This window comes from Nesoenas mayeri (assembly GCF_963082525.1).
Source record: "Nesoenas mayeri genome assembly, chromosome: 1".
Classification (NCBI taxonomy): domain Eukaryota; kingdom Metazoa; phylum Chordata; class Aves; order Columbiformes; family Columbidae; genus Nesoenas; species Nesoenas mayeri.
Window position 1 is genome coordinate 85,125,169 of NC_137541.1, and position 22,906 is coordinate 85,148,074.

Sequence of the window (22,906 nt, forward strand, 5' to 3'; positions counted from 1 at the left end):
AGAGTGCTGTTTCATGTTCACACAAAGGCTCACGGTCCGCTTTTTCTTCTGTGTGTGCACACGCGTTTCCGTTGTCTCTTCCGAACACCGGTACCTCTGTGCGTGCAGAACGACGTGGTCAAACGCATCTGCCTGTGTTTTGGTAAACAATGGAGTGTACGTGTTCGGACAGCGGCATCTCCGCAGACGTCTCCACAGACCCAGTTCTGAAAGCCCCGCACCCTTGGACTGAACGTAGAAACAACCAAATGCATCGGTGTGCGCAATCACATATTCAAGACGGACGTCTTTAATCTCACAGAAACACTACTGTATTTGCATTCAAGCATGTATCCGAAACGATGTGTGATCAGATGAGCTGCCGGTATTTGCTCTGTTCTGCATGCTTCGTTGTAGCTCTCTTGACGGCCGCAGGCTTATCGGCTTGCTTTATACGACTGTGTAAAGGGATAGCTTGAGAAAGCTTGCCTTTTGCCTACTTCAGCGCTGGAAACTAGTTGCTACGCCTTCCCTTTTTTCCACGTGCACACACACGATTCCTCACCGAGAACGACGCAGAAACCTTTCCACAATCACCCAGCTGTGTGCACACATCGCCACGTGCACGCACACGCAGCTAGAGAAAAGCACCTACCTTTTCACGCACCGATGAGTAAAGCAAACGCCTGACCACACACATGCACACTTCCACAAGCGCGCCCACTCCCGTCTCTTGACAGAAAGACGTACGTGAAATGTAGTGACATGCTCGAGGGTATACAAGTTTGTTGATGTGTAGCGTACTGCAAGAAAGCATACGTGCGTGCACGAGAATACACCTTTTAAGGATATCTGCAGAAATGCGCCTGCTGCTCAGGTTTGTGACACACGTGCTCTCCTATGGGGTTTGTGTCACACACATTGTCCATGGCGGTTTGTGACACACACACTGTCTAATGGGGTTTATGACACACGCACTGTCCAAGGGGGTTTGTGAAATACACACTGTCCATGGGAGTTTGTGATATGAACACTGTCCAATGGGGTTTCTGACAAACACGCATTCCAAAGGGGATTGTGACACACGCGATATCCACGGGTGTTTGAGACACACACGCTGTCCAATGTTTTTTTGACACATGCACTGTCCAGGAGAGTTTGTGACACAGACGCTGTCCAATGGGGTTTCTGACACATACACTGTTTAGAAGGGTCTGAGATACACACAGTATGCTGTGGGTTTTGTGACACACACACTGCCCGGGGGGGTTGTGACACATACCCTGTCCAAAGGGGATTGTCACACTCATGCTGTCTAATGGGGTTTGGAACACACAAACACTTTAATGATGCTTGTGACACACAAGCTGTCCAGGGGCGTTTGTGACACAAATGATGTCATATCGGTTTTGTGAGACACAAGCTGTCCAGTGGAGTTTGTGAGACACACACGGTCCATGGCGGTTTATGACACACATGCCGTACAATGGGGTTTGTGAGACACACACGGTCCATGGCGATTTGTGACACACACACTGTCCAGCGGGGCTTTGTGACATGCACACAATCCAATGGGGTTTGTGACACACAAACTGTGCAATGATGCTTGTGACACACACACTATCCAAGGGTGTTTGCGACACACACACTGTCCAATGTGGTTTGTGACACACACACTGTCCATGGGAGTTTGTGACACATACACTGTCCAATCGGGTTTGGGACACACACTGTCCGATGGGGTTTTTGACACACACCCTGTCCAGGGACGTTTTTAACACATACACAGTCCAGGGGGGTTTGTGACACACACTCTGTCCAAGCGGGTTTGTGACACACACACTGTACAACGGGGTTTGTGACGCACACACTCTCCAATGTGGTTTGTGACACACACACTGTCCATGGGAGTTTGTGACATACACTGTCTAATGGGGTTTTTGACACACAGACAGTACAATGGTGTTTGTGACACACAGACATTCCAATGAGGTTTGTGATACACTCGCTGTCCAATGGGATTTGTGATACACACACTCTCCAATGCGGTTTGTGACACACACACAGTCCATGGGGGTTTGTGACACACACACACTATCCAATAGCGTTTATGACACACACACTGTCCAATGGGGTTTTGACACACACTCTTTCTAATGGAATTTGGGACACATGCACTGTCCACGTGCGTTTGTGGCACACACACTGTCCATGGGGGTTTGTGATACACACACTGTTCAATGGGTTTTTGAAAAAGCACTGTCCAGGAGACTTTGTGAGACACACGTCGTCCAATGGGGTTTGTGATACACACACTGTCGAGGGGGGGTTGTGACACACTGTCCATTGGGATTTGTGACACACAAACTCCACCTTAAGCTCGAATGGAGCATCAAGGCACACGCATGCTCCTCTCTTTCCCTATACCGAGTCGTGTATAGAAACCGCTAAACCTGCGATCCGCAGTAAGATACCACGAAGCATGCCGTACGGAGAAAATACCAAAAGATCCTCAGTTCACACATTGTTTCTGATACATGCTTGAACGCAAATACGTTTTTGCTGCTGTGGTATAAAAGACGCCAGTCAGAATATGTGATTGCACGCACCGGTGAAATTGTCACATAGCCACCCGCTTTTGAATGCAGGCTCTGCTGGTTTTGGCACTCTCCAGGCACACTCCCGAAAGCCGCGCACAGTTCACTTGCAAAATGTCGTCTAGGGAAGCATTTCTCCGATCGATCTACAGTTCTGCTTTCCTGTCCTGTTACTGAGAACTGTCAGCACAGGGAATCCGTCTCTGTCGAGCACACGTCAATCCCTCTTTGGTTTTCCTCTCTTGAGTCTGCCTAGATGATTTTCCTTGTTCACTGGACTCCCACTTCACTGGAGCAGTCATGGCTGCGCTGTGTTACACACAGGCACAGCCAACGCACACCAAGTGTCAAGAGACACACTCTGCTGAGCTCAACACTAGCACAGATGCACATGTGCGACGAAATCAACACACGTGCTTGTGGAGAGAAAGACATGGACTCACACGCGTGTGGAGCAATGGATAGATCCAGCAGGCGCTAGGAACACAGACTGACTTACAGGCACACTGGCCGCACACCAACAGGGACCGCTCTGCAGGTATCCTAGACGTTGATTATCAAACCAGCCACACTGACCTGCGCAAAACTCCCAGACACTTACAGACAAGACACATTCTCTCCGACAAGCACACAAGTGTTTGCTCTCAGCCATAGATCAGGGACAAGCTTGCGCAGAGACGCCCTGTTGCTCTTTCGCTTTTAGGCATGATCTGTTTCTTTTCTCTTTGTAGATCGACTGCTGAGGGTCCTTCCTCGGGCCACTGTGAAGCATTAGCTATAAGTGAGAAGTATCTCGGAGCAGCATTCAGTACTGCCTACGACTGTCTATGCTCTCTTACTAGCAGAACTGCCTTGCATGTGTCCGCGTGAGAAATGCAGGACTGGGCAACGTCGTCCTTCACACTCCAGTGGGGTTTGAGACACACACACTGTCTAGGGGGTCTGTGAGACACATACTGTCCGACGCGTTTTGTGACACACAGGCTGTCCGGGGGGGTTGTGACACATACGCTGTCCAATCGGGTTTGTGAAAATCATGCTTTCTAAAGGGGTGTGTGATACACACACAGTCCCATGGGGTTTGCGACACACAGGCTGTCTAGGTGGTTTGTTTCACGCTGTTTACTGGAGTTATTAACACACACACTGTCCAATGGGGTTTGTGACACACACACGCTGTCCAATGGAGTTTGTGACAAACACACAGTGTCCAAAGGGCTTTGTGACACACAAGCTGTCCAGGGGGTTTGTGACACACAGACGTTTTCCAAAGATGTTTGTGACACACATATTGTCCAATGCGCTTTTGACCTGCACACAGTCCAGGCGGGATTTTGACAATCACAGGGCCAATGGGTTTTGTGACACACACAAAGTCCAAATGGGTTTGAGATACACAAACTGTCTAGGGTGTTTGAGATACACACACTGTCCATGGAGGTTTGTAACACACACGCTGTCCAATAGGGTTTATGACACACACACTGTCCAATAGGTTTTGTGACACACACGATGTCCGTGGAGGTTTGTGACTCACACTCTGTGCAATCGGGTTTGTGACACACACACAGTCTAATGGTGTTTGTGACACACACACTTTCCAATGGTGTGCGTGACACACACACACTGTCCAAAGGGGTATGTGACACACATGTTGTCAAATAGGTTTTGTGAGACACACACTCTCCGGGCTGGTTTGTGACACACACGATTTCCAATGGGGTTTGTGACACACACACTGTCCAAAGGGTTTTGTGACACACACAGAGTCCAATGGGGTTTGCGACAGACACACGATGTCTATGGGGTTTTTGACACAGACGCTGTTTAATGGGGTTTGTGACACAAACACTGTGGAATGGGGTTTGTGAAACACACATGAAGTCTAATTGGGTTTGTGACATACGAAACTGTCCAATGGGATTTGTGACACACACATGCTGTCCTATTGGGTTTGTGACACACACACTGTCCAATGGTGTTTGTGACACACACTCTGTCCAAAGGGTTTTGTGACACAAAAGTTGTCAAATGGGCTTTGTAACACACAAACTCTCCAGTGGGTTTTGTAATACACACGATTTCCAATGGGGTTTATGACACACACTCTGTCCAATGAGGTTTGTGACAAACACACTGTTCAATGGGTTTGTGACACGCACATGCTGTCCAATGGGGTTTGTAACAAACACACTCTACAGAAGGGTTTGTGACACACACACTATCCAGTGGTGTTTGTGACACACACACTGTCCAATGGGATCTGTGAAACACACGTTTTCCAAACGGGTTTGTGACACACATACTGTCCAATGCGCTTTTGACACACACACTGTCCAGGGGGGGTGTAACAAACACAGTGTCCAATGGGGTTTGTGACACATACACATTCCAATGGGGTTTGTGACACACACACGGCCTAACGGCTTTTGTGACATACACACTGTCCAGGGGGAGGTTGTGACACAATACTTCCCAATGGGGTTTGTGACACACATATGCTGTCCTACTGGGTTTGTGACACACACACTCTCCAATGGGGTTTGTGACACACAGTCCACTGGGGTTTGAGACACAAAGGCTGTCTATGGGATTTTTGACACACACGCTGTTCAATGGGGTTTGCGACACAAACACTGTGGAATGGGGTTTGTGAAACACATGAAGTCCAATTGGTTGTGTGAAACACAAAACTTCCCAATGGTGTTTGTGACACACATATGCTGTCCTACTGGGTTTGTGACACACACACTGTCCAGTGGGGTCTGTAACACACACACACTGTCCAATGGAATTAGTGACACACACGCTGTCCAATGGGGGTTTGTGGTAAACACACAGTCCAATGCAGTTTGTGACACACACGTTGTCAAATGAGTTTGGTGACACGCACAATGTCAAGGTGGTTTGTGACACACACACTGTCCAATGGGGTTTCTGACACACACACGGTCCAAATGGGTTTCAGATACACACACTGTATAGGGGGTTTGTGACACACACTCTGTTCAATGAGGTTTGTGACATGCACACTCTCCAATGGGGTTTGTGGCACACAAACTGTTCAATGCTGTTTGTGACACACATGCTCTCGTATCGGGTTTGTGACACACACGCTGTCCAATGGGGTTTGTGACACACACTGTCCAATAAGGTTTGTGACACACATGCTGTCAGTGGGGTGTTGACACACAGAGTGTTCAGGGGGGTTTTTTAAAAACACAGTGTCTAATGGTGTTTGTGACACACACACAGTCCAAACGGGTTTGAAACACACACACTGTCTAGGGAGTTTGTCACACACACCCTGTCAAATGGTGTTTGTGACACACAAATTGTTCAATGATGTTTGTGACACACACTGTGTACAGGGGGGTTTGTGACACACACGATGTCCATTAGGGTTTGAGACACACTCTCTGTCTAAAAGGTTTTGTGACACAAAGCCTGTCCAGGGTCGTTTCTGGCACACACGCTGTCCAGGGGTGTTTGTCACACACACAGTGTCCAGTCAGGTTTGTGACACACACGCTGTTCATTGGGGCTTGTTCCAGACTCAGGGTCCAATGGTTTATGTGACACACACACTGTTTAATGGTGGTTGTGACACACGCACTATCCAATTTGAGAAATACACACTGTCTATGGGGTTTGTGACATACACGCTGTCCAAAGGGGTTTGTGACACACACACTCTCCAATGGGGCTTGTGACTGACAAACTTTTCAATGATGTTTGTGACACACACCTTGTCCAGGGAGGGTTTTGACACACACAGTCCAGGGGGCTTTGTGACACACACACTGTCCAATGGGGTTTGTGATGCACATGCACTGTCCAACGGAGTAGAGTGGACACACACGTTGTCTAATGGGGTTTCTGACACACCAAATGTCCAATGAGGTTTGTGACAAACACACTGTCCAAATGGATTTGTGACACACGCACTGTCCAATAGGGTCTGTGACACACACAGTCTGTCTAATGGTGTTTGTGACTCACTGTCCACCTGGGTTAGTAACACACACGTTGTCCAATGGGATTTGTGACACACACACTGCCCAGGGCGGTTTATGATATACACGCTGTCCAGGGGCGTTTGTGATACACACGCTATCCAACATATGTGTCACAAACTACTTTGGATAGTGTGTGTGTCACAAACACCATTGGACAGAGTGTGTGTCACAAATACCCCTGTACAGTGTGTGTCTCACGAACCCCTTTGAACAGCTTTTTCAGATCCCACTATCAGGGAGTGCGAAAGGGAGATTGACTGGTGGAGTAACATCCTGACTTGCCAGTCGGAAAGGTCCCAGGGAGGTACCCCCCAAAAGGAGATGGACCTCCTGTCCTCTCGGACAGAGGCAGAAGTCCTGAGTCGGCCCCACCCTTGTTGCTGTCAGGCAGAGGTAGGGGACCTAAAAGACGACGAGGGTTGGAAGCGTGTTCCGGTTCGGCGTCACGAACAGCCCTGCTCCCTGCCTGCTTTGTCTCCCCAGGTGCCCCTCCGTAATAGGTTTGAGGCCCTGGATCTTGAAGAAGAGGTAGGTGAGGAGGCGGTGCCATGCCTGCCTACAAGATCACATAGGAAGAGGTGGTTGACTCCACAACTTAAGACTGCCTCTGATAAGAAAGAAAGAAGGGTGATAGTAATAGGAAATTCCCTTCTGAAAGGAACAGAGGGCCCAGTATGCAGAGTTGATCCTCATCTTAGGGAAGTTTGTAGTCTACCTGGAGCCCAGATCAAGGATATCACTAGAAAGCTCCCCAAACTGGCGCACCCGACAGACTACTACCCGCTGCTGGTCTTCCAGACAGATGGGGAGGAAGCTGCTTCGTGTAGTCTGAGGGGAATGAAGAATGATTTCAAGGTCTTGGGAAGGATGGTGAAAGAGTCAGGGGCTCAAGTGATCTTCTCTTCACTCCTTCCATCTTCAAGTGACGATGTGGGATGGAATAGGAAAATTCATTCTCTAAATGGTTGGCTCCAAGAGTGGTGCTATAGGCAGGGGTTTGGGTTTTTTGATAATGGTTGGTTCTATAAGACACCAATCCGGACAGTGTCACGTGGGAAAGGTTTATCTCGTAGCGGCAGAAGAATGCTGGGGCAGGAATTAGCTGGGCTCATTTGGAGAGCTTTAAAACTAGGCTGGAAGGGGGATGGGCTTGTAGCTGGGCTTGTCCCAGTGGGGCAGCATTCTAAAACTGATGAGGGCCGGGTGGCCTCCTATGCCCCTAGGGAGAAATGAGTGTGCTCCACTCGCTCCCTGAAATGCCTCTACACCAATGCGCGCAGCATGGCGAATAAACAGGAGGAGTTAGAATCCTATGTCCGGTCGGGAGATTATGATCTGGTGGCAATTACAGAAACATGGTGGGACAGTTCACATGACTGGAATGTGGTCATGGATGGCTATGCCCTTTTCAGAAAAGACAGGCCAGCCAGGCGTGGTGGTGGAGTTGCTCTCTATGTGAGAGAGCAACTACAATGTACTAAATTCTGCCCAGGAGTGGAGGATGAGCGAGTTGAGAGTGTATGGGTCAGGATCAAGGGGCAGGCTGGCAGGGGTGACACTGTTGTGGGTGTCTATTACAGGCCACCAGATCAGGCTGAGGAAGTTGATGAGGCCTTCTATGGGCAGCTGAGAGTGGCCTCACAGTCACAGGCCCTGGTTGTTTTGGGTGATTTTAACTTCCCTGATGTTTGCTGGAAGGACCATTCAGCCAGCCAGCCACAGTTCAGAAGGTTCCTCCAGTGCATTGATGATAACTTCCTCATGCAGATGGTGGAGGAGCCGACTAGGAGAGGTGCACTGCTGGATCTCATCCTCACTAACAAGGAGGGTCTGGTCGAAGCAGTAAAGGTTGGGGGCTGCCTGGGTTGCAGTGACCACAAGATGGTGGAGTTCAGCATCTTGTGTGGCAGGAACAGAATAGCAAGTAGAATTGCAACCCTGGACTTTAGCAGGGCTAACTTTGGCCTTTTCAAGCAATTGCTGGGGGAAATCCCATGGGCAAGACTGCTTGAAGAAAAAGGGGCCCAAGAGAGCTGGATTGCATTCAGAGATTGCTTCTTCCACGCTCGGGATCAGAGCATCCCCACACGTAGGAAGTCAAGGAAGGGTGCCAGGAGGCCTGCATGGTTGAATAGGGAATCTGTTGGGTATGCTCAAGCAGAAGAGGAGAGTTTACAGGTCATGGAAGCAGGGGCTGGCCACTTGGGAAGAATATAAGGCTGCTGTTAGAGGATGTAGGAAGGCAGCTAGGATAGCCAAGGCCTCCTTAGAATTACAGCTGGCGAGAGGTGTCAAGGACAGCAAAAAGAACTTTTTCAAATACATAGCGGATAAAACTAATACCAGAGGCAATGTAGGCCCACTGAGGAATGGGGTGGGTGCCCTGGTGGCGGAAGATACAGAGAAAGCAGAATTACTGAATGCCTTCTTTGTCTCTGTCTACTCTGCCGGAGGCTGTCCTGGGGAGCCCTGTACCCCTGAGACCCCGGATGAAGCCAGGTCCATGGAGGAGTTTGCTTTAGTTGATGAGGACTGGGTTAAGGAGCAATTAAATAGTCTGGACATCCATAAATCCATGGGTCCAGATGGGATGCATCCGCGGGTGCTGAGGGAGCTGGCTGAAGTCATTGCTGGACCGCTCTCCATCATCTTTGCCAAGTCTTGGGAAAGGGGAGAGGTGCCCGAGGAATGGAGGAAAGCAAATGTCACTCCAGTCTTCAAAAAGGGCAAGAAGGAGGACCCGGGTAATTATAGACCGGTCAGCCTCACCTCTGTCCCTGGGAAAGTAATGGAACAGCTTATCCTTGGTGCCATCTCAAGGCATATCAAGGATAAGAGGGTTATTAGGGGCAGTCAGCATGGCTTTACCAAGGGTAGGTCATGCTTGACCAACCTCATAGACTTTTATGAGAATGTAACAAGGTGGATGGATGATGGCAGAGCCGTGGATGTGGTCTACCTTGACTTCAGTAAAGCCTTTGACACAGTCTCCCACAGCATCCCCACAGCTAAGTTGAGGAGGTGTGGTCTAGACAATAGAGTAGTGAGGTGGGCTACAAACTGGCTTAAGGAGAGAAGCCAGAGAGTGGTAGTCAATGGTGCGGAGTCTAGTTGGAGGCCAGTATCTAGTGGAGTGCCTCAGGGGTCAGTACTGGGGCCAATATTATTCAATATATTCATTAACGATTTAGACGAGGGAATAGAGTGTACTATCAGCAAGTTTGCTGATGACACTAAGCTGGGAGGAGTGGCTGACACGCCAGAAGGCTGTGCTGCCATCCAGCGAGACCTGGACAGGCTGGAGAGTTGAGCGGGGAATAACCTGATGAAATTTAACAAGGGAAAGTGTAGAGTCCTGCATCTGGGCAGGAACAACCCCAGGTTCCCGTATAGGTTGGGAAATTACATATTAGAGAGCAGTGTAGGGGAAAGGGACCTGAAGGTCCTGGTGGACAACAGGATGACCATGAGCCAGCACTGTGCCCTTGTGGCCAGGAAGGCCAATGGCATCCTGGGGTGTATTAGAAGGGGGGTGGTTAGTAGATCAAGAGAGGTCCTCCTTCCCCTCTACACTGCCCTGGTGAGACCACATCTGGAATATTGTGTCCAGTTCTGGGCCCCTCAGTTCAAGAAGGAAAGGGAACTGCTGGAGAGCGTCCAGCGTAGGGCAACCAAGATGATTAAGGGAATGGAGCACCTCCCTTATGAGGAAAGGCTGAGGGAGCTGGGTCTCTTTAGTTTGGAGAAGAGGAGACTGAGGGGTGACCTTATTAATGTTTATAAATATATAAAGGGTGAGTGCCACGAGGATGGCAGGCTCTTCTCGGTGGCAAACAATAATAGGACAAGGGGTAATGGGATCAAGCTGGACCACAAGAGGTTCCACTTCAATTGGAGAAAAAAATTCTTCTCAGTAAGGGTGATAGAGCACTGGAACAGGCTGCCTAGGGGGGTTGTGGAGTCTCCTTCTCTGAAGACATTCAAGACCCACCTGGACATGGTCCTGTGCGACCTCACCTAGGAATTCCTGCTCCAGCAGGGGGATTGGACTAGACGATCTTTTGAGGTCCCTTCCAATCAAAACATACTGTGATACTGTGATACTGTGATACTGTCCAGGGGGGTTTGTGACAAAAACAGTGTCTAATGAAGTTTGTGACACACACACAGTCCAAAGGTGTTTGTGACACACACACTATCCAAATGGGTTTGTGACACACACGTTGTCTAATGGGGTTTGTGACAGACACACTGTCCAGGGGGGTTTGTGACACATACGCTTTCCAATGGGGTTTATGACACACAAACTGTCCTATGAGGTTTGTGACAAACACACTGTCCAGTGAGGTTTGTGACACACACACTGTCCAGGGGGTTTGTGACACACACACTGTCCAATGTGGTTTATGACACACACATACTGTCCAAAGGAGTTCGTGACACACACACAGTCCAATGGGGTTTGTAAGACACACGCTGTCCGGGGGTTTTGTGAGACACACGCTGTCCAGGAGGGTTTGTGACACACACGCTGTCGTCTCCGGTTTGTGATACACACGTTGTCCAATCGGGTTTGAGAGAACCACACGGTCCATGGCGGTTTGTGACACACACAGTGTCCAATAAGGTTTGTGACACACATGCTCTCCAGTGGGGTTTGTGACACACACTGTCCATGGGGATTTGAGACAAAGATACTGTCCATTGGAGTTTGTGACACACACGCTGTGGAATGGGGTTTGTGACACACACGCTGTCCAATGGAGTTTGCGACACACAGGCAGTCCAAGGGGTTTTGAGACACACATACGGTAGCCGGGAGTATGTGACACACACACTGTCCTGGAGGGTTTGTGACACACACGCTATCCAATGGGGTTTGTGAAAGACACGCTGTCCAATGGGGTTTGTGACACACATGCTGTTCAGTGTAGTCAGTGACACACACGCTGTCTAATCGGTTTTATGAGACAGAGGCTGTTCAATAGGGTTTGTGACACACATACTGTCCAGCGCAATTTGTGACACACACGTTCAAACAAGTTTTTTGACAGAGACGCTGTCCAATGGGGTATGTGACATACAATCTATCCAGGGGCGTCTGTGACACAAAGGCTGTCCAGGGGTGTCCAGGAGGCTTTGTTACACACTCACAGTCCAATTGTGTTTGTGAAACACACACTGTCCAGTGAGGTTTATGACACACTTGTTGTCTAACGTGGTTTGTGACAAACACACTGTCCAATGGGTTTTGTGACACACACGCTGTCCAGTGGGGTTTGTGACACACACGCTGTCCAACGTGGTTTGTGACACACACGCTGTCCAGTGGGGTCTGTGACACACACACTGTCCAATGCGGTTTCTTACACACACTTTCCAACGGGGTTTTTGACAGACACGCTGTCCAATGGGATTTGTGACACACACACACACAGTCCAAAGGGGTTTGTGACAGAGACACTGTCCAATGGTGTTTGTGAAACACAGACTGTCCAATGGGGTTTGTGACACACACACAGTCCAATGGGGTTTGAGACAGAGACACTGTCAAATGGTGTTTGTGACACACACGCTGTTCAATGGGGGTCTGTGACACACACAGTCCAACGGGGTCTGTGACTGACACGCTGTCCAATGGGTTTTGTGACACACACACTCTGTCCAAAGGGGTTTGTGACACATACACTGTCCTATGGGTTTGTTAGACACACGTTCTCCAATAGGGTTTGTGGCACAGATGCTGTCCAATGGGGTTTGTGTCACACAGACGGTCCATGGTGGTTTGTGGCACACACAGTGTCCAAGAGGGTTTGTGACACACACAATGTCGAAGGGGGATTCTGACACACACACTGTGTATTGGGGTTTGTGACACACACAATGTAAAACGGGGACTGTTATACACATGTAGTACAAAGGAGCTTGTGACATACTCGCTGTCCAATGGCGTATGTGACACACACAGTGCCCAGCGGTGTTTGTGACACACACGCTGTCCAATGGGGTTTGAGGCACACACACTGTTCAGGAGGGTTTCTGACACACGCACTGTCCAATGGTGTTTGTGACATACACACTGTCCAGGGGGGTTTGTGACACACACACTGTCTAGGGGGGTTTGTGATATACTCGCTGTCCAATGGGGTTTGAGACAGAGACACTGTCACGGGGGTTTGTGACACACACACAGTCTTATGGAGTTTGAGACAGAGAAACAGTCCAATGGTGTTTCTGAATCACACACTGTCCAATGAGGTTTGTGACACACACGCTGTTCAATCGGGTTAGTGACACACACACAGTCCAACGAGGTCTCTGACTGACATGCTGTCCAACTGTGTTTGTGACACACACTCTATCGAATGGTGTTTGTGACACACACACTGAACAAAGGGGTTTGTGACACACACACTGTCTAGGGGGGTTGTGACACACGCTGTCGAACAGGGTTTGTGACACACACACTGTCCAATGGGGCTTGTGACACACACACAGTTGAATGAGATTTGAGACAGACACACTGTCTAATGGCGTTTGTCACACACATAGGCCAATGGGGTTTGAGACATACACACTATCTAGGGGAGTTTGTGACACAATCGCTGTCCGAAGGGGTTTGAGAGAGAGACTCTGACCAGGGCGGGTTGTGACAGACACACAGTCCAATGGGGTTTGAGACAGAGACACTGTCTAATGGCGATTGTAACACACAGACAGTCCAATGGGGTTTGAGACATAGACACTGTCCAATGGTGTTTGTGAAACACACACTGTCCAATGGGGTTTGTGACACACACGTTGTCTACGTGGTTTGTAACAAGCACACTGTCCAATGGTTTTTGTGAGACACACATTACCCAGGGGCGTTAGTGACACACACACTGTCCAACGCGGTTTCTGACACACACTTTCCAACGGGGTTTTTGACAGACACGCTGTGCCATGGGGCTTGTGACACACACAGAGTCCAAATGGGTTTGTGACACACAGACTGTCCCATAGGGTTTGTGACACACACACTGTCCAGGGGTGGTTGTGACACACACGCTGTCCAATGGGGTTTGTGACACACACCCTGTCCAGGGGCGTTTGTGAAGCAGATGCTGTCCACAGGGTTTTTGTCACACAAACGGTCCATGGCAGTTTGTGACACACACAGTGTCCAAGGGGGTTTGTGACACACATACTGTCCAATGAGATTTGTGACAGACACGCTGTCCAGAAGTGTTTGTGACACACACACTGTACAATGGGGTTTGAGACACACACATGGTCCAGGAGGGATTCTGACACACACACTGTCCAAGGAGTTTCTAACACACATTGTCCAATGGGGTTTGTGACACGCACACACTGTCCAATGGGGTTTGTGACACACATACTGTCCAATGAGATTTGTTACACACATGCTGTCCAGGGGGGTTTGTGACACACACGCTGTCCAATGGGGTTTGTGACACAGACGCTGTCCAATCAGGATTCTGACGCACACTCTTTCCAATTGGGTTTGTGACACACACACAGTCCGGGGGGGTTGTGACATACACATACAGTCCAATGGTGTTTGTGACACACACACTGTCCAATGCGGTTTGTGACACACACTCCGTCTAGGGGATGTGTGGCATACACGCTGTCCAATGGGGTTTGCGACACACACGCAGTCCAAAGGGACATTGTGACACGCACACAGTCCAATGGTGTTTGTGACTCACATGCACTTCAATGGGGTTTGTGACACACACACACAGTCCAATGGGGTTTGAGACACACATACTGTCCAATGAGGTTTGTTACACACACGCTGTCCAGGAGGGTTTGTGACACACACACTGAACAAAGGGGTTTGTGACACACACAATGTAAAACGGGGACTGTGACACATGCTGTCGAACGTGGTTTGTGACACACACACCGTCCAATGGGGTTTGAGACACACACGCTATCCAGGAGGGTTTCTGACACACACACTGTCCAATGGTGTTTGTGACACACACACTGTCCAATGGGGCTTGTGACACACACACAATTAAATGGGATTTGAGACAGACACACTGTCTAATGGTGTTTGTCACACACACACAGTCCAATGGGGTTTGAGACACACACTCTGTCTAGGGGGGTTTGTGACACATCGCTGTCCAATGGGGTTTGAGATAGAGACGCTGTCCAGGAGGGTTTGTGACAGACACACAGTCCAATGGGGTTAGAGAAAGAGACACTGTCCAATGGGGTTTGTGAAACACACACTGTCCAATGGTGTTTGTGACACACACGGTGTCTAACGTGGTTTGTAAAAAGCACACTGTCCAATGGGTTTTGTGACACACACACCCTATCCAGGGGGGTATTTGACACAAACACAGTCCAACGGGGTTTGCGTCACACACACTTTCCAATGGGGTTAGTGACAGACAGGCTGTCAAGGGTTGTTAGTGACATACACGCTGTCAATAGGGGTTTATTACACACATGCTGTCCAGGGGATTTGTGACACGCATACTGTCCAATGGGGTTTGTGAAATACACGCTGTCCAATAGGGTTTTTGACACACACGCTGTTCAATGGGGTTTCTTATACACACTCTGTCCAATGGGATTTGTGACATTCAAACTTTCCAATGGGGTTTGTGACACACAGCCTGTCCAGGGGCGTTTGTGACACATACGCTGTCCATTCGGGTTTGGATACATACTCTGTCCAATGGGGTGTGTGACACACACAGTGTCCAGGAGGCTTTGTGACACACTCACAGTCCAATTGTGTTTGTGAAACACACACTGTCCAGTGAGGTTTATGACACACTTGTTGTCTAACGTGGTTTGTGACAAACACACTGTCCAATGGGTTTTGTGACACACACGCTGTCCAGTGGGGTTTGTGACACACACGCTGTCCAACGTGGTTTGTGACACACACGCTGTCCAGTGGGGTCTGTGACACACACACTGTCCAATGCGGTTTCTTACACACACTTTCCAACGGGGTTTTTGACAGACACGCTGTCCAATGGGATTTGTGACACACACACACACAGTCCAAAGGGGTTTGTGACAGAGACACTGTCCAATGGTGTTTTTGAAACACAGACTGTCCAATGGGGTTTGTGACACACACACAGTCCAATGGGGTTTGAGACAGAGACACTGTCAAATGGTGTTTGTGACACACACGCTGCTCAATGGGGGTCTGTGACACACACAGTCCAACGGGGTCTGTGACTGACACGCTGTCCAATGGGTTTTGTGACACACACACTCTGTCCAAAGGGGTTTGTGACACATACACTGTCCTATGGGTTTGTTAGACACACGTTCTCCAATAGGGTTTGTGACACAGATGCTGTCCAATGGGGTTTGTGTCACACAGACGGTCCATGGTGGTTTGTGGCACACACAGTGTCCAAGAGGGTTTGTGACACACACAATGTCGAAGGGGGATTCTGACACACACACTGTGTATTGGGGTTTGTGACACGCACAATGTAAAAGGGGGACTGTTACACACATGTAGTACAAAGGGGTTTGTGACACACACGCTGTCCAATGGGGTTTGAGACACACACACTGTCCAGGAGGGTTTCTGACACACGCACTGTCCAATGGTGTTTGTGACACACACACTGTCCAATGGGGCTTGTGACACACACACAGTTGAATGAGATTTGAGACAGACACACTGTCTAATGGTGTTTGTCACACACACACAGCCCAATGGGGTTTGAGACACTGTCTAATGGGGATTGTAACACACAGACAGTCCAATGAGGTTTGAGACATAGACACTGTCCAATGGTGTTTGTGAAACACAAACTGTCCAATGGGGTTTGTGACACACACGTTGTCTACGTGGTTTGTAACAAGCACACTGTCCAATGGTTTTTGTGACACACACATTATCCAGGGGCGTTTGTGACACACACACTGTCCAACGCGGTTTCTGACACACACTTTCCAACGGGGTTTTTGACAGACACGCTGTCCAATGGGGCTTGTGACACACACAGAGTCCAAATGGGTTTGAGACACACAGATTGTCCCATAGGGTTTGTGACACACACGCTGTCCAGGGGTGGTTGTGACACACACGCTGTCCAATGGGGTTTGTGACACACACCCTGTCCGGGGGCGTTTGTGAAGCAGATGCTGTCCCATGGGTTTTTGTCACACAAACGGTCCATGGCAGTTTGTGACACACACAGTGTCCAAGGGGGTTTGTGACACACATACTGTCCAATGAGATTTGTGACAGACACGCTGTCCAGAAGTGTTTGTGACACACACACTGTACAATGGGGTTTGAGACACACACACGGTCCAGGAGGTGTTCTGACACACACACTGTCCAAAGGAGTTTCTAACACACATTGTCCAATGAGGTTTGTGACACGCACACACTGTCCAATGGGGTTTGTGACACACATACTGTCCAATGAGGTTTGTTACACACACGCTGTCCAGGGGGGTTTGTGACACACACACAGTCCAATGGGGTTTGAGAAAGAGACACTGTCCAATGGGGTTTGTGAAACACACACTGGCCAATGGTGTTTGTGACACACACGGTGTCTAACGTGGTTTGTAAAAAGCACACTGTCCAATGGGTTTTGTGACACACACACCCTGTCCAGAGGGGTATTTGACACAAACACAGTCCAACGGGGTTTGCGTTACACACACTTTCCAATGGGGTTAGTGACAGACAGGCTGTCAAGGGTTGTTAGTGACATACACGCTGTCAATGGGGTTTATTACACACATGCTGTCCAGGGGATTTGTGACACGCATACTGTCCAATGGGGTTTGTGACACACACACACACAGTCCAAAGGGGTTTGTGACAGAGACACTGTCCAATGGTGTTTGTGAAACACAGACTGTCCAATGGGGTTTGTGACACACACACAGTCCAATGGGGTTTGAGACAGAGACACTGTCAAATGGTGTTTGTGACACACACGCTGCTCAATGGGGGTCTGTGACACACACAGTCCAACGGAGTCTGTGACTGACACGCTGTCCAATGGGTTTTGTGACACACACACTCTGTCCAAAGGGGTTTGTGACACATACACTGTCCTATGGGTTTGTTAGACACACGTTCTCCAATAGGGTTTGTGACACAGATGCTGTCCAATGGGGTTTGTGTCACACACAGAGTCTTATGGGGTTTGAGACAGAGACACAGTCCAATGGTGTTTCTGAATCACACACTGTCCAATGAGGTTTGTGTGGCAGAATGCAACCTCCCCCTCGCCTCTCTCCCCCTCTTCTGCCCCCACTCTCCCCCTCCCTCCTTCAGTATGGAGGAGTGGGCACATCCCCCTCTCTCCTGGCTGCCGCAGGCCTAACAGCCTCTTTGTCTGGCCCCAGAGCACCCATACCAGAGTCACTAGGGGCAAAAAGCCGCTGGGCGCCCACACCCAGGGTGGGGGATGTTTTTGGGGGGCTTCCGGGAATAGGAGGAATGACTGCAGTCAGGTCAAGCTCTTAAAACGGGACACTCGTCGAAAACTTCTCTTTGGCCCTGGAGTTTTCTCGGAGAACGAGCTTAGCCACTGCCGCCAGGAGCTACGGCCCCCCCCCCAGCTCCCCGGAACGGAGTCTCCGCTTGCCTCGCCGCCACGACCGTGAGTAAAACTTCTCGCAGGATTGCGAGTATATTCATACTTTCTGTGCACGTTTGCACACATACTTTAAATTATCTCTTTAAAATAATTACGGATAGGCTTGGGCAAGTGTGTGCTTCTCCGGGACTCAGGGGCGACTCCGACATTGTTTTGAGTGAAGCCACGTGCATGCACTCTGTGGACCGCCTGCTGTAGTGGTTGCCGCCCCTAAATAAGTTTCCAGCTGATATTCGAATCTGTATTTAAGTCACTTTGGAATATTAAAACCCTGTTTCACCAGTTTAATAAAGGCTGCTTTGGACCCTGTTGTCCCTCGGGGTAATATTCCGTGACAATTTGGCGTAGTCGGCAGGATATCAGACATGGAGGTACTTTTTAGAGGGTTGAGTAACATTTCTGCAGAAACCTGGCATTTTGCGGCGTGGTTTTTCATTATGTGGTGCGCGATGTGCTTCAGTTTGTGTGTTTGCTTAAAGGTAGCTCAGGATCTGTGTAAACTTAAGCACCGAATGGAGGAAAACTTCTCGCGGCAAAGGGAAAAGTTTGACTCCTTAAAGCAGGACCTTTTGTGGCAAACCAAACAATTTGACTCTTTAAAGCAAAACCTTTCGCAGCAAAGCGAAAAGTTTGACTCCTTAAAGCAGGACTTTTCGCAGCAAAGCGAAAAGTTTGACTCCTTAAAGCAGGACTTTTCGCAACAGAGCGAAAAGTTTGACTCCTTAAAGCAGGACTTTTCGCAGCAGAGCGAACAGTTTAACTCCTTAAAGCAGGACCTTTCGCGACAAGGCAAAGAGTTTGACCTTTTAAAGCAAAACCTCTCGCGGCAGAGCGAACAGTTTGATTGTCTAATACAGGACTTTTCGCGACAAAGCATACGATCGGATTACTTAGAGAAGAGATTTGGCTTGTTAGAACAGAAACTTGGTTTTTTGGAACAAAAACTTGAGTTTTTGTTAATTAATATGAGAGCTTCCTCTAGCGTCCCCCCAGCTCAGGCGTGCTCCTCGGCCCCCCCGCTTCTCAACAGAGATACTGACTCTGAAAACAGCGCTGATGAAGGGAGGGTAGAGACTAAGAACGTGCGTCCTCTTATTAGAACTGAAACACATACGGACGGCCGAGGCAGAAATCCACGCACGGCTACCCATAGCACGCCATATTCAGGACTGGAGCTAGGGGATTTACAAACTAGATTCTCACGGAAGCCGGGCGAGACAGAGACTGAATATCTTTGGCGCGTTTCACTTACTGGGGGTGATAGAATATTATTGAGTAAGGACGAGGCCACAGGTTTCTGGGGCCCAGGGGTATTTTTAAGTGATGGTCCAGACGATGATCAGTCCATCACATCTCGTGTAGCTTACTGGGCTGGTGGTATAGATCCCAGGGAACGTGGGGAGCCAGTGGCAATTGTTATAAAAGGTTTATCGGACCTTGCCGAGGGAGTTCAAAAGACGGCTTGTATACAAGCAATGTATGAAAGAGGCCGGCAGTCCCCCCCTATGGCAGCGCCGGTGGATCCGGTCCACCTTCGGCTGCTTATTAAAGGATTACCGGATGCCTTAAAAATATATGTCCAATCCCTTAAGGAAAAAATTCAGGGGGCTATCGATCGCAGTAAGCAAAATCCCCGAAGTCCTCCTGAACATGTATTAACCTGGGCGGAAATTTTACACAATGTGGTTACACATGGGCGCGAGATGGGGTGGGTAGACCCGAGCGGCAGCCCGTATAGAAGCCGGGTGGTCCGGAAGACGAGCCGAGCCGAGCCTCTTCAGGGACCCCCCCCCCAACCAGGCCGCCCCTCCCGTCACAGAAACCGGAGCGTTTTGGCTGCCAGTCAAATCAGAGTAGCAGTTTGCAGCGGAGCGACCTCTGGCACCGTGCAGCCGCTTTGGGCGTGCCTCGAAAACTGGTGCACAAAGCTCTCCACTGAGCATTTACAGGAGCTAGTGGAATACTTAGAGGGAAGATCAGAGAACAAAGAGAAGGCACCGGCAACCGCCCCCCCCCTCCGAGGACAAGCGAAACACTAACCCTTTCGCATCCTCACAAAGGGAATCAAAAAACTAGTAAAGGCGGATGGGAACCGGGACCGCCCCACCCGCTCTGTATTCTCTTGCCAATGGTCCAGTGATAAAAAACCATACATACATATCCCCGTTGGTCCAAGGCGGATAAGTGTGAAATTTCTAATTGACACGGGCGCACAAATCAGTGTTTTGAACAGGGGGCAAGCTGACAAACTCGGGATTAAACCATCAAGGAAGGCCATCAATATAGTAGGGGTAACGGGTGTAGCAGAGAGATGTCCTTTAGCTCGAATCCACCTTTTGCTGCCTGGGAAAAAGCGGACAACGGCTGTGGAAGTTGCCCTGAGTCCTTATAAAGCGAACATATTGGGATTCGATATTTTGGCAGGTAGACGATGGTGCTTACCTAATGGGGAGATTTGGAGCTTTGGAAGTCACAGGGCAGAGGTAGCCTGTATTAAAATATTGCCATTTACCTCTGCACCCTTGCAACTTGCTCCTGCTCCACCCACATCTACAATAACCTGTACCTCACGTTCCCCCCTGCTAAATGCAGCAAAACGGGGCACTACGGAGGTTGTTAATGATCTTGAAGAAAGGCAAATAAAAAGCCGCGGTGTCCAGACGGCCCCCTCCCCGTACCGGCAACTCGGGGGGTCTGGCATAGCAAAGCCCCACCCCGCGAGTGCCGGCGACTGCCCCGGGACTGGCGGCATGAAACGGAGCGGCCTGAGAGAGCTGCTAGAAACGCATGTCCAGTACGGGCATAACCCGAATAACGGACGCAAACTTCCCCCCGTAAAACTTCTGTCGCCTCTCTGCGCATCTCCCCCCGGCCCGCCACCGTTCCTGGACCCTAAGTCCTGGTGGTGTGGGGCGGGGCGGCCCGGCCTCGCGAGCGCGGGCAGGCAACCACCTTCCGGCTGGCCGCCCCCCCCCGACTCGCTGCGGGCGGGAGCGCCCCCCCCACCCCGGCTTGCAAACTGAAGTTAAAAAAAAAAAAAAAAAAAAAAGCCGCGGCTTGCGACCAGCAACCCCGCCCCGGCTCAGTGCTCTCTGAGGTTCAGAGGCAGCTCCCATTAGGACCCGGCAATGTGCCTTAGCACTGCTGCTTGCTAAAAGTAGCTGCTAATATTACTTGCTATCAAAAAAATTTACTGGCACTCCACTGCAGCTAAATGAGGCATTATGGAGGTCATTAATGATTTTGATAAAGAGTCAATAACAGGCAGCAACTCGATAAAGACCTGCCCCTAAAACAAAAGGTCCAAGAGATATTTTCTGCTCAGAACTTCTGAGCTAGTCTAACATGTTGACTATGAAAGCCCGGTTCCAAAGGGACCGAGGTCTGTTCTTTGTGTTTTCTTGCAGGGCAAAGGAAGATGACAGGGTGGAAGAGAAGTACAGATGCGTGTATCTCCACAACAAGCTGTCTCCTATTAAGAGACTAATAGAGGATTCTGACCAGCAGCAAGCAGAATCATGGCACTAGCCTTTGCTTCGGCCTGGACATGTGCCTTTGCATTACGGAAGTTTCAGTATTAGCAGACTTAACAACTTTTGTTGTTGATATTGCTTTTATGCATATTTGAAGATTTTAAAATTTGCACAAAATAATAATAATAATAATAAGCCATTGCTTTGGAGGGTTAAAAGAGGCACGTGTATTTTGCTGTATACAGCCCGTTTTGTTACAACAGAAGCTTAACCTTTTAACTTAAACCCCCATTGCAGTAGTTGCCTTAAGGTGTTTGCTTGTGTGTGTTTGGTGTGAAGTTTTAGCTACACCAGCTCCCCATTGCTGCAGCAGCCGGGGACCCCACATGGCCTATGGGTGTCCGGGCGCGTGTGATTTAATGTGTGTGCACGAGTGCCTGATGGGGAATGCAGAATAAAGCTGCTACTCTTGCATAAGCCAAATGCTCAGGTTAAAACAGCTGATGAGTGTTGCTGTAGGTTTTCTTTCTACAAAATCTCTGTTCCTGTTGTGGAAGAAGATCCAGCTAACACCAGCAAGGGATGGAAAAGCATCCAGATGCCTTGAAAACACTGCCAACAATGACGGGGTGGAAAAGGATCCAGCTAAAACCAGCAAGTCATTCAGAAGGAAGACAGTCACGGGAATGGAAACACTAATGAACTGTGACTGATGCTGGGACTCATTAATTACCTTGGGCAATTGTTGATTGTTGCAATTACCTCGATTCTATTGTATATTGTTATTAATAACTGTTTGGCAGGGGTAAGTCAACACATGAGATATGGCGATCCACAGTGGACATTAAGGCTCACTGGCAGGAATGTCCCCTTTTACTTTGGAGGCAAGAGGTGGCTGTCACACCACTCTGGAGTTATGACTTGACCATGACTGTAGTCACAGGGTGGGATTGTGGCAGAATGCAACTCCCCCCTCGCCTCTCTCCCCCTCTTCTGCCCCCACTCTCCCCCTCCCTCCTTCAGTATGGAGGAGTGGGCACATCCCCCTCTCTCCTGGCTGCCATGGGCCTAATGACTTCTTTGTCTGGCCCCAGAGCACCCACACCAGAGTCGTTAGGGGCAAAAAGCCGCTGGGCGCCCACACCCAGGGTGGGGGATGTTTTTGGGGGGCTTTCGGGAATAGGAGGAATGACTGCAGTCAGGTCAAG

General features: G+C 49.4%; 1 protein-coding gene across 1 annotated transcript in view; it reads left to right on the top strand.

Annotated features, from left to right (window-relative positions):
- LOC308041899 (rap1 GTPase-activating protein 1-like) overlaps positions 1-21,753 on the top strand; it is a gene marked incomplete at both ends in the record, with an annotated part of 107,012 nt that extends 85,259 nt beyond the window's left edge. Inside the window, 2 exons of the mRNA XM_080346877.1 lie at positions 20,818-21,019; positions 21,633-21,753. Of these exons, the coding sequence (XP_080203003.1) occupies positions 20,818-21,019; positions 21,633-21,753 (323 nt within the window). The remainder of the gene's footprint in view (positions 1-20,817; positions 21,020-21,632) is intronic.
- Positions 21,754-22,906: the final 1,153 nt, after the last annotated feature.